The 18,448-nt window shown below is 42.4% G+C and overlaps 1 protein-coding gene across 2 annotated transcripts in view; it reads right to left on the bottom strand.

Annotated features, from left to right (window-relative positions):
* The window catches only part of LOC124717107 (protein crooked neck), an 82,731-nt gene extending 65,732 nt beyond the window's left edge, over window positions 1-16,999 (bottom strand). For both annotated transcript variants that reach the window (XM_047243818.1, XM_047243819.1), the window contains exons 1-6: window positions 16,879-16,999; window positions 16,654-16,743; window positions 16,412-16,566; window positions 15,826-16,028; window positions 3,394-3,562; window positions 1,531-1,663 (exon numbers count right to left, since the gene is read on the bottom strand). In XM_047243818.1, the coding sequence (XP_047099774.1) occupies window positions 1,531-1,663; window positions 3,394-3,562; window positions 15,826-16,028; window positions 16,412-16,566; window positions 16,654-16,743; window positions 16,879-16,917 (789 nt within the window). In that variant the 5' untranslated portion in view covers window positions 16,918-16,999. The remainder of the gene's footprint in view (window positions 1-1,530; window positions 1,664-3,393; window positions 3,563-15,825; window positions 16,029-16,411; window positions 16,567-16,653; window positions 16,744-16,878) is intronic.
* Window positions 17,000-18,448: the final 1,449 nt, after the last annotated feature.

The raw sequence follows: 18,448 nt of genomic DNA, 5'->3' as shown, positions 1-18,448 counted from the left end.
TGAAGTGAGTACTGGGGAGTAATTCTGTCTCATAATTTCTTAAACTTCTTTATAATGCTAGTAACACATGAGAGCTCATTGTAACATAAATTACTGACACATAAAGCGAAACTGTTAGGCATTCAAATTTATTCTCAATTAAACCGAGATGAACATATTTTCATTTGAAAATATGTATGAGATCTCAAGTGACCTACATCATGTTGACACTGACAAATGGTCATTATTGGTATTCCAATGATAATGCAGTTTGAATTTTTTTACATAATGTAAGGATACCACCTGTCATGTCAGTAATAGGTGTGAGGGGTACTTATTATCAATAGTGCGATGAGACGGTCGCTCGTTCCCCTTATGCATCACTGGTCCTCTGGAACATTTGGAGCTAAGTATGTCTTTTCTGGCAGATGGCACTGACCTATTGTTTTGTTCAACAATGTCTAACCACTACTGCTCACATGCCTTTATCTGAGGCAAAAGAGTTGTCATTAAGGTCAGGTATGGAATGGACGTATGCAGTCAAGTTACTCACGATTTGAAATTGTAAAAAATAATAGCCCGCAAGTGTTCTCCAGTCATGTTCATTTTTTAGTACACACAAAATCTTTAAAAGATGATAATTAAGGAACTACTGAACAAACTATATGGCAATCAACTCATAAAATATTCGACAGTAGCTGTGAAATACAAATGAATTTCATTGGTTTTAAGAATCATGGCATTCTAAAAATTTCCAGTGCCTTCCTCGTATCATTGGTGGGTATGGTCTGGTGCTCATAGATCTTGTGCAGAAGCAAGTGTAAAGTGTTCTGTTGAATTTAATGTGTACTGAATGGTGTTAACTGGGACACGGCTGCAGCTCTCATCATGGACCTCTTTCGGCAACTAGGAATAACTGCAGTAACTGACATGATATTGTCTGGTGTAAATATAGCTCGTGCGAATCCAACATTCCCCACTAATGCTTACACCATGTTGCCAGAGCAATGACATCTGTAGTAAAAAGTCATGTCCGTGTCTTTTCCAGAGTGAAAGCAATCTTGGAAACAAAGATTTGTTATCATAGGACTGAGAATTGTTCAGTGATTTTCAAGCACCAGTAACACACACTGTTCCATGAAACAGATTGTGTCATCTACTTTTTTCGGAAGATACAAACTGTCCGTTACACTGCACCAGGGAACTCCGTTGATGCTCATTTGGTGATGCAGTGGGGACTTTTATGTGGCAGGCACTGTATGGTGACTGCAGCAACTGTTGCCACCTGCTGACGATATCTGGAACTGACTCTGCAAACTGTGTATCCACCTCATATGGTGTTCTCAACAGAAACACCACTTGATGGAACACCACATCATTCACTGTTGCCAAGTTCTTTTATCTCAATGTTAGTGGGCTCTTTGTGAAACACACTTTACTTGTAACAACGATATTAATATCGGCAATTATAGAGGCACGGCTAAGTGTTACATTCCTTAGTACCAATTACTGATGACAAAATGTAAATTTGAATGTTAAAGCTATACTTACTTCTTTCTGGCCTTCCTCGAATTTGGCAAACGCGATGTACAATTTCTCATCCATCATTTCTTCACCGTAGAATTCCACTGCTCTTTCATATACTTTTCTCGCTCCACTAATAAATCCATGCTGTTCTTCAAACCTAAACATAAAATTATTATGTACATAGCTGTCTCTATAGCAAAATCAAGAAGGAATGCTGCATGTTTTATTTAACCAGCTGAACAGTAAACTAGTGTCAATATTCAATGTTTAAATTTCATGAGAATGTGCAAAAAAGGTGTAAATTTGGACACCAGGTAAATAGTCTGTTTGTATTTAACGTCTAACAAAGCATCCAATACTACACTTTACTCATGAGTTCTGTTGCATTGTTCAATAGAAAGAACTTTCTCTCATGGTACTAAATACACACTCAATCAACAACTACTATGACAATCAATAGTTAATGTGTGCCTTTTCTGACGATAGAGTTCACATTTTTAAAACTTGTTTTATTCTGTAATCCACAGCATGGTAAGTAGTGAAGTGCAAGTCATATTACTATTACTTGTCTACTTTCCAGTTTTTTAGGAGGGAAATAACTTTAGATTTTAACATCCTGTCGACAATGCGGTCAGTAGACAAGGATCACAAGCTCGGGTTACAAAGGTATTGGGAAGGAAATCAGCTGTGGCCTTTTCAAAGAAACAGCACTTGCCTGGAGCAATTTAGGGAAACCACGGAAAACCTAAATCTGGATTGCAGGACAGGTATTTGACATGTCATCCTCCGGTATGCGAGTCCAGTGTGCTCAACAGTGACACCTCTTTCGGTCAGTTTTAGTATGAGGGTACTATTAGAAAAGAAAAAGATTCTGCATATTTCCTCACTCAGGGAAAAACAGCTAGAGATGATGAGAACTTGATAAACCAATTAAATGCCTCAGAAACAAAGCTGCAATATGGAAGAAGTGTATTTCAGACGAACAGATACACCTTCATCTTAATAAAAATGGCTCTGAGCACTATGGGACTCAACTGCTGAGGTCATTAGTCCCCTAGAACTTAGAACTAGTTAAACCTAACTAACCTAAGGACATCACAAATATCCATGCCCGAGGCAGGATTCGAACCTGCGACCGTAGCAGTCTTGCGGTTCCAGACTGCAGCGCCTTTAACCGCACGGCCACTTCGGCCGGCCATCTTAATAAATTCTTACTATTGGAAGTTTCTAAACTTTTTAGTAAGTTTTAGTCAACAAGTCCAGCATGCAGAATGGACAGAAATGCATTCCAACTCCAGTTGACAAATTACTATTTGTCCACGATAAGAAAACTGTTCTTACTGGTGCTGTCAGTTGCAGAGAAAACTGTTGTTAACAAAAATATACTGTACTTATTTGTCTCTCAGTACTGTCAACATTTCCATGAGTGTCACCTCTGCTTTCGTATAAACACGGAACACGGGTGACGGGGTCAGCACTGAGGGAAGGAGTCTGTGCTACCCTCCGCTTACACTCCTTCCCCCGTGGCAGTCCTAACGCAGGGACAAGGCACGCTTCCTGCCATTCCTGACAGCCACCACACAAAAGGTATTAATATTGTGACCAAACAGTAAATTATACAAGAGCAGCTCGTATTTGTGTAGTATTTCTAGCTTGAAGAGAAAAGTGTGTATTTAACACGCAGCACTGTCTTTAACTGAGTAATTGTGGGTTGACACAACTGCTCTGAAATCACTTTTATTCAATTTTCAAAGTTTCTAATAACGTCTTTTTAAGAAATGCCACACCTAAGGAATTCTAGTAGATACTGCGCTATGCTTCCATTGTTAATCACAGAGGTAAAATTTAATACTCTGCAAGAAATTCAGCCTAGCTGTCTCTTCTTACCTCGCATATTTAATCCAATTTCTGATTTCTGCATGCACATAGACAAATCGCTCATATATCCCCCTTGCACGATCTATCTCCTTGTACCGCAGTTCAAACTTTATATAAGTGAGCCACGCCTGTTCATCAGGTTCCCATTCCATCCACCTTTCGAATACAAGTCTTGCACCTGTAGTCAGAAAGAAAACTGCATTACTCACACACATATACACATAAGTTTGATCCATTATATCATGTTGGTTACAATGTGATAAAGTTTTTCTCATCAAAGTGGTAAAAGGTTTATACATAAATAAAGCTGTATACATCATATAGGATGTGTGTGATCTGATTAATCTTTGTTGACTGTAATTATTTCATTACAAATCTGAAACAAGCAAATATTTAGTATATAAGGCAGGTACGGCCATGTACACGATTCCAAAAAATGCTCCCATGAACTTCAATATTAAAATTTTTATTGTTCAGAATGCAACAGACACTTGCCTAATGACAATGATATTAGTAGATTGTGTAAAAAGAATGTATTTAAGGAAATATTCAAATTTTTTAATGTTCGAAAATCATGTGTGCTTGAAAATTTAATCCTGTTAATAAGTATTTGTTTTAGGATTGGCATACGTCATTTGAAAGTCCAGATTCTTTTCAATGCAAAGAATATCTTGCATGTTATTTCTAAATTTTAAGATTCAGGAAATATCACCACTCAAAAACTCATTCAAACTTTAGAAAATAAATCTTTCAAAATCTTTTTCTAATAGTTCTATTTTTTCTGTTTCCAAAAATGTACACCTTTACTTTTAAAAAACCACTAGTTAGTTAGTAAAATATCATGACTAAAAAACTGGACTGCTAGAAAAATCTTGCCGAGCTTTGCTAGGTAACTGTATGCCTACAAATCGATTCCAAACTATAGGTCATATTAATGTCTTTTTAACAACATACAGTTGATACTTGAATGAACTAACTCTACCGCAAGATGTGTATAAAAATTACCTATTATCCTCACCTTCTGTGCTATTACTAAATATAGTACGTAATTGCTCTGTATTCTGATATTTTGTAAAAACCTTCCTATGCAGGTCTTTAAGCAGGCACAGTCAGTCTCTGCTAAGGTTTCAATGAGAAATTTTCTGTTAAAATGTCATCAAATAAAACTGAAATAAGCAATGGGCAGAAATATGGGACTCAACAGTGTATATGCATACAAACATCCCAGATCCGAGGTCTCAAGGGGACATTATTACCAACAATTAGATACATCATTAAAATTAACAAAAGCTATTTTAAGATAAGTAAAGGAAAAAGGTAATTACAAAACACACACACACACACACACACACACACACACACACACACACACAAGTTGACACAGAACTCAGGCTTTTAACTTAAAATAAACAACCCATGTCTCACATTACTCTTAACTGTATCATGTTTGAAAGATGAATATTTTAGATATTTCTTTAACAAATTAAATTCCTTGGCATTACTGTGTGGACTTCCTATAATGGCATTTTTTTTTCTTCCAGAACAGGAAGCTCTTAGAAATTTTGTGAGAGGACATGAGAAATTAAGAAAAAAATCTCACTGTAGAGAGCACCATGTCGAAAGCTAGTCCAGTACTGATGAATACCTCAATTAAATGACAGCAGCCAGCGAGAGGTAGACTCCTTTTCAATACCTTGCTGTAAATAACACTGGCTGGTAATAATAGCCCACCTCCAGAATGTGGCATAGTCGCGCTTCAGTGGCACTATAATTTCATTCTACATCTATATACTCCTCAAACTGCCTCAAAACCTGTGGTGGGGCATATTTCCGATAATGCTACCATTTCCCCCTTCCCTGTTCTGTTCACTGATAACCACAGTAACACTTTTGAGGATTCGTTTCCAGAGAAAACACAGATACAAATTCATAATAAATCATTTAACACATTTCTATTTTAAAAAAAAGGATTACATTGTGGCTTGCATATTTTTGCTGCAGATTTCACGAAGTGCACGGCTAAATCTTTCTTCTTACTCTATCTTGTCTGACAATAATTATTCAAATAAATAATTGTCAAAAATGTTCATTCACTGACAATGCTCTTGCAGTGATCTCCTTATGGTGCCTTCAGTACTATTCGCATGTGCACTTATTTTGGGTTCACTTTTTGATTCACTGTCATATGTGTAAATCCTTCATTACTGAAGCACTTACAGGAACTGAAGAAGTCAAAAACTATAGTAATGGGTTATTCATAACTGCCTTTGGGGTTTCGGAAGATGACTAAATTAAAACAACAAGACATAGTGGATAGAGCAAGTTTTCAAGTTCTGATTCGAAATAAGTACCGTGGCATAGCAGAGTGCACCAGGATGGTGGCAGTACCGTCAGAACTTGGTGTATAATGGAGTGAAGCATGTATATTGTGTCCTCGAATTTGCTAAATGAGAATCAATTGTGATAGATCAGTGACAATTTCATACCATGCCAGATAAAAGCTCCAGCACACAAAAGAAACTCTCAGTGGTACCACATATTCTGTGAGTCTGATATCTTATGTAGAGTGAAAAACGAGCTTGCCAGGACTGTCAGCAGAGAAGGTGATGTAAATACTTTTGGATTAAAGGAGGTGATGTAAGCCCTTTTGGATTAAAGGAGACCCATTCACTGAAAAATCAGATAGGCACACACAAAAGAAAGCATTCAGAGTTATCCTTTGATGAACTATAGCGCAACAAACAAACAAGCACAAACATGGACACACACGCGGGCGCGCGCTCGCACTCGCACACACACACACACACACACACACACACACACACACACACACACACACACACACACACACACACACAGTGTGTGTGTGTGCCTCTGCCCCTACATGGTGCCAGCTGAACTAATAATGCCAATGCTATTTTGTGGCAGGTGGACTGGTTGTGGTGAGGGCAGTGTGAGGTGGGGTGGGTAGAGGGAGAGGGAGGTGGCACGCACAAAGAGTGACTGTGGATGAATGGCTAGCAGCTGCGACAGAGGTGGCCAGTGTTCCACCTAGGAATGCAGAAGGGAGGGGTTGCAGGTACATAATATGGTATGACTGAAGTGGCCAGAGGGAAGCAGTGCACAGTGAAGGCGGCATGAAGGCGGCATGGTGGGTTGGTTTGGGATGTAAAGGGACATAACTACAGGGTCATCAGTCCCTTTTTTCTAATGCAAGCAATGGTGAAGGTACAAAAACATCCAACATCATCCAACACACCTAAAAAGAAAACAAACGGAACAAACAAAAACTGGGGAAAACGTACACCACAAGAAAAAGCAGAAGAAGATATTAAAACCTTAGAGCATATGGTCTGAGCTGGCTGATCACAATAATAAAAGAGGATGAGCGAGCCACTCTACAACACATTAAAATGTGCACCCCAAAAAGACAAGGTGAGATGGACACATGTAGGGAAAAGACGACCACCAAGAGAGACAAATGCAAAGAAAGTGCGACAAGTTAAAATGGTCCGAGGGTGACAACCTCAGAGAGAAGGCTAAATGCCCACCCTTAGATGGTATGATAAAAACACCCCTCATGAACAAAACGTAAAACTAAATCTCCTGTTGAGGTATTGTTGCCCAACACCAAAGGCAGGGTACTAGAAAGGTTAAAAGTCCGCCGCAGAGTGGCTAAAATTGGGCAGTCCAGCAAGATGTGAACGACAGTCATACGTGAGCCTCAGTGACACCAAGTTGGGTCCTCACAACGGAGGAGGTAGCCATGTGTTAGCCAATATGGCCAATGAGGAGCTGGCAGAGAACCACAGAGTCCCTGCAAGAGGCCCGCATGGAGGCCTTCCACAGATTCATAGTCTCCTTAAGGGCATGCAGTTTGTTGTGCATACTGAGATTATGCCATTTCGTCTATCAAAACTGAAAAACCTCGCGGCGTAATTATGATCGCAGGTCAGTTACGGGGATGCCGATCTCCAGAAGTGGTTTCTGTGTAGCCTGTTTCGCCAGCCTGTCGCCAAGTTCATTTCCTGAGATTCCGACATGGCCTGGAGTCCACACAAACACCACGGAACAACTTGACCATTCCAGGGCATAGATGGACTCCTGGATGGTCGCTACCAATGGATGGCGGGGGTAGCACTGGTCGATAGCTTGTAGGCTGCTCAAGGAGTCAGTACAGAGAAGAAACGACTCACCGGGGCATGAACAGATGCGCTCAAGAGCATGAGATATGGCCACCAGCTCTTCAGTGAAAACACCGCAGCCATCTGTTCAATAAGTCTTCCATGAACATATGTGAAGCCAATGTGACCATCAGCCGTCAAGCCATCAGTGTAAACCACTTCATGGTCCTGGCACATGTCAAGAATCGAGAGGAAGTGACAGCAGAGAGCTGTGGGGTTAACTAAGTCCTTAGGACCCTGTGAAAGGTCCAAGCAGAGCTACGGCCTAGGTGTACACCATGGAGATGTACATGAATGGACTCGAGTATAGATGGTAAAGGCAAGGACTCCACTTCAGACAGAAGAGATTGGGCGTGAACCACAATCTTAAGCCCTGAACTGGGCCTCCAATGTGGGAGATGAACAGCCATGGGTGGGAAAAGGAGGTGGTAATTTGGATGCTCAGGAGAACTACGAATGGGCACAATGTAGCTGGCGGGCAGTTGTGCACGCCTAACCTTCAATGGAGGGACTCCAGTATCCATCAGGAACCTGGTTACCAGATTCGTCCTAAAAGCTCCTGTTGCCAGTCAAACGCCACAGTGGTGCACTGTATAAGCAATGCTGAGGTCGCCGCCGAACCATAAACCAGACTCCCATAGTCAAGGCTGTATAGAACTGCAGCAGCGTAGAGCGATCTGCACCCCAGTTGGTGTTGCCCAGGCAGCGGAGGACATTGAGGTGCTACCAGCCCTTACGCTTCAGCTGACTAAGATTAGGAAGCCATTTCAATTGGGCATCTAAAACCAGTCCTAAGAATCGATATGTCTCCACTACAGTGAGTGGATCGTCATTAAGGTAAAGTTCTGGTTCCAGATGATTGGTACGACACCAAGACTTCGCAGCTGAAAACTGGAAAACTGGACGCCATGGGCTAGAGCCCACGACTGCACCTTGGGGATGGCTCCCTGTAGGTGCCACTTGGCAACACCAGTACTGGAGGAGCAGTACGAACTGCAGAAGTTGTCTGCATACAGAGAACGTGAGACCGAAGGCCCCGACAGCTGCTGCTAGACCATTAATGGCCACTAAAAATAGACACACACTCAATACAGAGCCCTGCGGGACCCCATTCTCCTGGATATGGGGTGAACTCGAGAGGCACCAACTTGGACATGGAAAGTACAGAGCGAGGGGAAATTTTGGATAAAAATTGGGAGCGGGCCCTGGAGACTCCAATAATATAAAGTGGCAAGGATATGATGTCGCCAGGTTGTGTCGTAAGCTTTTCGTAAATCAAAAGAGACGGCAACCAAATGTTGGCGTCTGGAAAAGCATGTTTGAATGGCAGACTCAAGAGAAACTAGATTATCAATGGTAGAGTGACCCTGGCGGAAACCACCCTTGCATGGAGACAGTAGGCCACGTGACTCCAGGACCCAACACAATCGGTGAATTACCATACATTCTAATAGCTTACAAAGAATGTTGGTGAGGCTGATGGGTTGACAGCTATCCACATCAAGCAGGTTTTTACTAGGTTTGAGCACTGGAATGAAGGGTCTCTCTCGCCACTGCGATGGAAAGGCACCATCACACCAAATCCGGTTGAAGATGATGAGGAGAAGTCACTTGTAGTTGGGCGAGAAATGCTTGATTATCTGACTGTGGATCCAATCTGGCCCAGGAGCTGTGTTGGAGCAATGAAAGACACTGAGGAGCTCCCACTCTGTAAATGGAACATTGTAGGGTTCACTGTGACATTCAGTGAACAAAAGGGCTTTCCTTTCCACCTGCCATTTGAGAGTGTGAAATGCTGCGGGATAATTCTCTGACACGGAGGCTCAGCAAAGTACTTGGCAATTGCATTTGCATCAGTAGATAACACGCCATTGATGTTAATGCCAGTAACACCTGTCGGGGTCTGGTACCCACAAACACATCTCATGTTCATCCGTACTGGGGAAAGTGACGTATGGCACCCATTGGTCAAGACATACCTCTTCCAACACGCCTGTTTCCATCTTTTTATAAGCAGGCGAATGTGGGCATGGAGTAGTTTAAAAGCTATTAGGTGCTCTAGGGAAGGGTGCCGTTTATGTCGCTGTGGAGCTCGCCAATGCTCTTTAATGGCCTCAGCGATTTCCAGCAACCACCAACGTACTGACTTTCCCCCGGGAGCACCCTAAAGAACAAGGGATTGTGTTTCCTGCCGCAGAAATGATCATTCTAGGGACCTGCTCAACTAGCACATTGATGTTACCACGAGGGGAAGATTCAACAGTGACAGCAGAGGTGAAAGCTTCCCAGTCCCATCTTGGTAGACATCCGGGGGAATGGCACTGGGGGAGGACAAGAAGATGGGAAAGTGGTCACTACCACACAAGTCATTCTGGGCTCTCCTGTGGACAGATGGGAGAAGTCCTGGGCTGCAGAGGGATAAATCAATGGCCAAGTAAGTGCCATGAGCCACACTGAAATGTATGGGGGCCACAGTATTTAACAGGCAGAGGTCGAGTTGAGACAGGAATGTTTCGGCATCTCTACCTCGGCCAGTAAGCACAGTGCCATCCCACAAGGGGTTATGGGTGTTAAAATCTCCCAAAAGTAGGAAAGGTTTAGGAAGATGATGATTCAGTGCAGCCAACGCGTTCAGGGGTACTGCACCATCTGCAGGAAGATATATGTTGCAGACAGTTATTTCCTGCATCATCCTTATCCTGACAGCCACAGCTTCAAGAGGGGTTTGAAGGGCCACAGGTTCACTGCATCCTATTGGGAATGAAGCATTAGTGAGATCCAGGTCCTCAGGGGACGCTGAAATCTCTACCTCACCCGCAGGTGCAGAATCGGTAGGGAGTGTTGGTGTTGGGCCACCAGAGGGTCCTTTTTGACTTCTCTGTTCGCTTGCCCTCTCACTTCTCATTAGGGGGTTACTGGGAGGACTTCTCTGAAGTAGCTTCAGGCACAGAGGAAGACCGGGAAGCGCTTCGTCCAGCAACTTTTGGCTCCTTAGCCACTGGCGAGAGTCTGCTGTGGTATTAGTGGAAACCTTGGGAGAGAGGATCCCAAAGGACCCCTTCGGCGAGAGGAGCCGGAGGAGGCTATTGCTTCTCCAGCTAGAGGGAGGGCACCGATGTCCTCTGCAATTTTGGGGGGGGGGGGGGGGGGGGGGGGTAGGCTTGCTCCCGAAGTAGGTACTTTGGAGGCTACGGAAGGAGATTTTCGCTCTACCACCAAGGGGGCAGATGTATTCTGGAGGCCCGGAGGGGCCACTGTTCATGGCACAGAATGTGGTACAACCGGTACTTGTGATGGCAGTGGTAATGTAGCTGTAGCGTATGTGGATATCAACCGAACAGGGTGTAATCATTCAAATTTACGATAGCCTATTGTTAAGTCAAACGGTCCAAAGTCTTGTACTCCATGATTTTCCGCTCCTCTTGTAGTACTGTGCAGTATGGTCAGCAGGGGTAGTGCTGCTCTCCACAGTTGATACAATTGGGAGGAGGCGCACAGGGAGTATCTAGATGCAGTGGATGTCCGCAGTCTTGACATGTGGCGTTGGGAGTGCAGCGGGAAGACGTGCCCGATTTTCCAGCACTTAAAGCGCCACATACGGGGAGAGACATATGGTTTAATGTCACAGCAGTAAACCAACACCTTGACTTATTCAGGCAATGAATCACCCTTAAAGGCCATGATGAAGGCACCGGTAGCAACCCTGTTGTCTTTGGGTCCCCTGTAAACGCGACGGATGAAATGAATTTTGGATTGGCGTGGAGCTCGCCGTCAGACTGCAAGAGGAGGTCATGATGAAAAATAATCCCCTGCACCATGTTGAGGCTTTTATGGGGAGTACAGAAAAAGGAATATCACCCAGTCGCTCACAAGCAAGTAACACCCGAGATTGGGCTGGAGATGCTGTCTGAATCAAGACTCCACCACTTCTCATCTTGGACAGCGCTGTCACTTCTCCGACCTTATCCTCAAGATGTTCAACAAAAAATTGAGGCTTCACAGGTAGAAAGGAGTCCCCGTCCATTCTGCTCCAGACTAAATACCGAGGCGAATATGGCTCTCTTCTTTCTTTAGTCCTACGTTCCTCCCATGGTATAGCGAGCGAGGGAAACGATTTAGGGTCATATCTGTCAGCACTACACTCAATCTTGACCTTCTTAGAGGCTGCTGGCACCGTACGGTCACCAAAAAGAGATGACTTAGTCCCCTTCAGTGCAGGTCATCTGCCCTGATGCCAACCACTCCGATCAGGGGCTCTCCCCATGGGCGCCTCCCAGCCACAGCACAGGCCACCTGGCATGATGGCTGTTGCCGGGAGTCCTGACACCCCAGGAAGACAGGCATCTACTCCTTGCCATACGTGGGGAGTTTACATCTCAGGCATCAGCAGTGTGATCCCTGTGTTGTCAGGGGGCTACCACCAAATGCGTACATGACGGCCCCACCACAACGGACTGGCTACCATGCTGGATATTGGCCGCAGAGAAATCCAATACTATCATGTGGGCAAAAGAGGACAGTAGACAATGGAACAAGATGACATACCCTGAAAAAGTGTCCTCGCCCAAATAGTTGAATTTCAGGTGGAGGTGCGAAGCCATGACAAGAGGTTCAGCAAATCAATTTTAAGGGCAGTATGGATAACCACGTAAGGCATCCTTCCCCATATAGCCAGCACTTCTGTAGAATTTGGAAAGTGGCAGGTCAAACCAGAAAATGGGATCTGAACTTATAGGGCCGAAAAGTGTGAACTCCTTTTAGTTGCCTTTTATGACAGGCAGGGATACCTTGGGCCTATTCTAACCCCCAGACCCGCAGGGGGAGATGATAATGGGAGCGGAGGATGTGTTGAAAGGGTAGCTCCAATCTGCATACTTCAGAGAAGCTAGTGTTGGCTAAAAGATTCTGAATGTGAAGCAGCCTTTGACATTGAGCAAATTATGTACAGCTTCATGTTGTTTCACTGGATGGTCAGCTTTGTTCCTAACAACAGTCTGGCAGTGGCTCCCCATCCACAGGTGGACAGCTGATTGCAGTGTTTGGAATATGGTTGGTATATGACATGGTTGCTTTCACAGACCTGTGACAGAATTAGAGTACGAAGTGATGGATGAATGGAGTGGGCAGGTCTTGCACCTTTATCTGCCACAGGGTTGTGATACCTGTAGTGACAGGGTGGGAATGAGAGTGACATACGGATGGACTATGATATTGTGGAGGTTGGGTGGGCAACAGAACAACACAGACAGGTGAGAACGATCTCAGATAGGATGGTCCTCATTTCGAGGCAGGAGAGAGATAATCAAATCCACAGCAAAGGATATAATTCAGTTGTTCCAGTCCAGGATGTTACTGGGTGACGTGAGGGTGTTCCTTTGTAGCCGATTCTTGGGGGTAGCGTGAGGATTGGGGGGTATGTGAGGATATGGCACAGCAAATCAATTTGTGGACTAGGTTTGGAGGTTATTGCCTGCCTGTGAAGGCCTCTGTGAGGCCTTCAGCATATTGGGCAAGGGAGTTCTCATCACTGCAGATACATCTTCCATGGGTGGCTACACTGTATGGTAAGCATTTTTTGGTGTGGAAGGGATAGCAGCTGTCGAAATGCAGGTACTGCTGGTAGTTACTTGGTTTAATGTGGTCAGAGGTGTGGATAGAACTATCAAAGAGATTGAAATTAGTGTTAAGGAAGGTGGCACATTAGGTAGCGGAGGACCAGGTGAAGATGATGGAAGATGAGGTGTTGAGGTTGTGAAGGAATAGGGCATCTTGGTTCTGAGTCCAGATCACAAAGATATTTTCAATGAACCTGAACCAGAGCTGGAGTTGGGAGTTTTGGGAGTCTAAGCAGGTTTCCCCTAGATAGGCCATAAACTGTTTGGCAGTGGGTCAGGATATAGTTGGTAAAATGCAGAAGGGATGAGGTAGTGGGTTTGGAGCCTGAAGGATGTTGGGAAAGGTGGCATTCGATAGTGACAAGCCCATGGGCATGAGCAATGTTGGCGTACAATAACAAGTAGGGATCCAGGAAGCGAAGGAGTGGGGATGGCGAAAAGTTAGTGAAGGAAGTGGCTAGTATCTTTGATGTGGGAAGTTAGATTTCGAACTATTGACTGGAGGTGTTGGTCAGCAATGGAGGAAATTCTTTAGCGGGAATACAACAGCTAGCTACAATGAAACATTCAGGGTTATTGCATTTGTGGGTTTTTGGGGAGCACATAGAAGGCATTGTCGGGGTGAGGAGGGAGATGGACTCAGATGAAAGGCTCTGGGAAGGTCCTATGGATTCCTGTAAGGATTGAAGGTTATGTTGCACTTCCATGATAGAATTACTTTGACAGAGCTTGTAGGTGGAGTAGTCAAAATTGTGGCAGATGCCTTATGTCAGATAGTCACAACAACTCATCTTGACATTGGTGCAACCTTTGTCTGCAAAGAGGATGATTACGCCTCGATCTGTTTTCACATTGTATATGATTGTCCATTCTTCTGCTGAAAGGAAAGGGCCTAGGAAAGGATGGAAATGCTGAGGATTTCCTGGAAATTGCCCATTTCTTAATGATTGACCCCTGACTTAGAGCACATTTCTGGTCACATTGCATGACAAACATCAATGTGTTATACCTCACCAGAATCATGGAAATGTCTACTTCTATTTGGCATACAAATATTACACTTTAGTTGAAAAGGGGGCAGCATAAGCGATAATATTTAAGAGAATGTGTGCTTTTCTGACCATTTTTTGGTGAGTGTCAAATTTGAGGATTCATAGAAGTCAATGACAATTACGAGAAAAAGTTCTTTTGCACAGTTTACAGATAAAACCATACTCAACTTCGAGACGAATTGTCGTTCCTTTCCAATTAGCTGTTTTGTCCTAATAATTGTGGGTGCAGATTGCTTCAATTTGCCTAATGGTGATACTTTTTTACAAGACAAAAAGCACGAATGCAAGCTCTGTTGCTGCCTTTCACAGCTATTATGTTTTTGTGCACTTAACTCTACATCTTTAATTTATTTGCTTTGGCATTTCTCTGTGCTGTATGCTCGTATGTTTTATGTTGCCAGACCTCTGTACAGTGCTTCCACTTTACTGCTCATTGCTGCAGTGTTTACATTGTGGCTTCCTATCAGACAGGAAACAATCATGCTCGTTTTTGTGTAACATGATTAGTCATCTTGTACTTGTATGAAACCATGCATCATTTACAGAGTTGGGAAAACTCTACTGTGATCCGTGTGCATGCTTACTTCGAGGCCAAAAAAGAACACGGTGCAATCAGTTCCGTATCACAGCCAGTAAAGAGAACTTCTGAAGTCTCTATTAGTGAAAGTACAAAGTAGGGTGAAGCAAAATTACAGTGAAGCAAATTTCAAGAGAATATAGAAAAATTTCATGTCTTATTAATAAAAAAAATAAATAAAAAAGGAGAGAGAGAGAGAGAGAGAGAGAGAGAGAGAGAGAGAGAGAGAGAGAGAGAGAGAGTTCTGGCAGGCGACAGAAGTTTGGACGAGTTTATACAGGGAGTCACAAGAAGAAAAATTCATGACTTTTATGTGGAAAAGCAGTTTCCAACAGTGACAGCTGTGAAGGAAAAGTTGAAGGTTGAACTGTGCTGATGAAAAATAATCAGGTAGCAAGAAGAAGAGAAGAATTTTTGTGGAAAATAAGACATGTCCACAACACTGGATGGTCTATGTATTACACTGATGAAAGGTGGTGTGGTGTGAATCATTCCAGAATGTTTAGTTGGCAGGAATAAAAAATGCCTTATGCACCGGAAAATGGATATGATTATCACAGACCAACTGTTCAAGAGTGGAATGGCTGCCTGAACCGATCTTCATTCCCAATGTGGGCCCATTATAATCCTTTTTCCAGAACCAGGCGGTGTTTGAATTTTTCCTTCCCAGAGCTGCTTGGATATCGAGCATTTATTTGGAATTTTCCATATTATTTCTCTCTACTTGCATCAAAAATTGAAAGCAGCAATGCTATCCAGGAATGAGACTATGAACTTGCCATTCTTCTCTGATGAACAGGCACTTATGATACTTTACAACACTGGTGGCATGCTGATGTGAAAAGTACACTCCATCACAACTTCACATATATTGCACCTACTACAACAATTGCTTTATGAACTCTTAACTAACAAACACAAAATTCAATGAAGACAGTAGTATACTGCCAATTTTTCATGACTAGAAAAAAAAGCCGTTTTCATAGATTTCTAAAACATGCACACACACGTACCCGCAATGTTCCCCAGCATTTCTTCCATATATGTGTATTTGTACCAAAACTGATTGGCACGAGGTAGTATAGTGACTGCTCTGTCCCAGAGATTGCGCGCATGGTTTACTTGTCTGTTCCGCATTTCCATTTCGGTATACTTCAACCAAAGGGTAATGTTGCGATGATCTACATCCAATGCACGTTCGTAAATGGAGCGTGCTCTGAAAACAAACATTTATGTGCCTATCAGAATATGAGAGAACAAGTATATTCAAAGTCTTAGAATAATTACTCCAGAGAAGTGTAAAGTAGGCTAATATAAAATTCACATTAAAATATATATGTCTACAGACATGTTCATAGGTATTAAAAATTGATGCCCACTAATGAAAACTATTTCTTGCAACAATGATGTAATTCACTTGAATGCTGTAAATTAGCATCTAGCTTAAAGGCACAAAACATGCACGTTGGAAAGAAGCTGTTGAGGGCAGGAAACAGAAGGTATTTTTTTTACATCGTTCTCTGTAAAGAATGTCCTGTGTCACATTTCCCTAACACATGCAACAAACAGGTTGTTTCCTGAAGATAACGACATTGGTACCTTTGGATTTCCTTCTGACTTTCTTCCCATTGTGCGTATTTTATCCAGTTGCTGATAACTGTCCTGTTCTTTCTTAGGCTGTCTTCAAAACCTCTTCGCTTCCTATGCTGGTAATCAGCTAATTCTTCTGGATCAGAGATTTTTTGTTTTGGAGGCTAAGGAAAGAAATTAATGGTTTGTTATTAATACGCACACAGTACAGAATACCATTTGTAATAATTCAAATTTCGCTGTCGACGTACCGGCGGTAGTATCTCAAGATCCCTTTCCTTCGCTTCACGCAGAAGTTGTTCTGCTGTAATCTGGATTTCTGCTGGTGCTTTATTTTTTACCTGAAACAGCAAAACGCATGCTGAACATCAAACACGTATGTAAACATTGGTTAAACAACTTAAATACCAGACGGCAAATGTTCAGTTTCTCAAATTTATTTTCAAGTAATTCAAAAACAGATCGAAAACACTCACTTTTGCCACTTTGGGCATTTTCTGTGGTTTGGTTTCCATGTTTTTCTCCGTGACCAATACACAAATATCCCCCACAACACTACTCAAGTACTCACTGTCAACAATCTCATAGATTCTACACCTGTATACCTGTAAGTCAGAGATCACTGCTGTAAGTAGTAGCTAGCTGTCAGAGAGTATTAAAGAAGTTTCAAAGATATGACACAACAAATACCAAAGTTACAGTGACCGTTAAGGTCGATTTATTTAATACAGTTGTTTAGAATAATGTTATCGTTACAGCCAGCGTGAAGTTAACTATTCTCGAATGTCAAGACCCACTAAAACCTGTATGTTGATATAACCAACGTATTATTTACACTTCGCACATATTATGTGAATCTGCCGGGAAGGGATATCACCTCGCTCTCAAGTTGTACTATACGTGGATCTTCCACATATTTTACCATCTTTTCGATAATATTCGACACAGAGCATGCTAATACTGATTTGCGTCTCCACATGGTGTGGAGACAAATTGGTCTGCACGTCACAGCACATGCAACGGGGTGCATAAGTTACTGCAAATGAGCTTTTAATGGCGCCCAACTCGAAACTGGCCAATAGCACTCCAAATAAATGACAAATTACAGCTATGATGAACTATGTTTTCTTTTATCCTAGCCTTCTTGCAACGATTTTCCCTAGACTTCTTTCCTCATCTATTGTTTTTAGTACTACTCACCTCATCCTTCACTTGACCAGTAGCTCTTTAACTTGTGATAACATTGATTTTAAACTAATTTTTATATTACACGTTACCTGAACAAATTGTGTGTAAACCAAGTAACATTGTAGAACAGCGACCAACCATATGAGACACAGCAGCTGTTACGATACCGACCTCATATTCGGGACGACATTCTTCCGTCCAGCAATCCTGATTCAGATTTTTGTGACTCACTTAGGCAAATGCCAAGATGAATCGTTCATCAAGGCCACTGTCGATCACCTGTCGTATTCTCATAGACCACTATCCTGTTCTCATAGACCACTTGTCCCATCCTCAGAAAGTGTTTCACTTGAATGTATTTTGTGTGTTTTATATTTTGAGCTATTGATCAGCGTTGTGTTACCTTGACAATCCCTATAAAATTGTGAGATAATCCTTGGCTGAATAAAGAGAAATAAATAAAGTTAAGGTATTCTAATTTTTTCTCACCTGTATTTCCACAATACAGGTTTAACTTCCACACAGTGTTGTGCTCTAAATGCACTCTTTCAGAAACTGGTTTCTCAGTTCTATATAAATATTTGATGCAACATGGCTTCCTTGTTTCCCTCAGCTCTTCCTGTCTTTGATCATCACGTGTTTTACTTTTTAGATTACAGGATTCTTTAACTTCTTCTTTGTCATTATCAGCTTTAATGTTCTACTGGTCAGGATTACCTTCGATTAATTTCAGCATGTGTTTTGTCTAAAGCATGTAACTGTCCACCTCATCGTTAAATTACGTCTATAAGGCAGTGACGTCCGCTACACTTAACATTGGTGTCTATTTCTATGCACTTTTAATTCCCTTACAAAATT

This window comes from Schistocerca piceifrons, chromosome 9 (genome assembly GCF_021461385.2).
Source record: "Schistocerca piceifrons isolate TAMUIC-IGC-003096 chromosome 9, iqSchPice1.1, whole genome shotgun sequence".
NCBI classification, from domain to species: domain Eukaryota; kingdom Metazoa; phylum Arthropoda; class Insecta; order Orthoptera; family Acrididae; genus Schistocerca; species Schistocerca piceifrons.
Note: the sequence above shows the minus strand (reverse complement) of the source record. Positions and strands in the feature narration are given on the sequence as shown.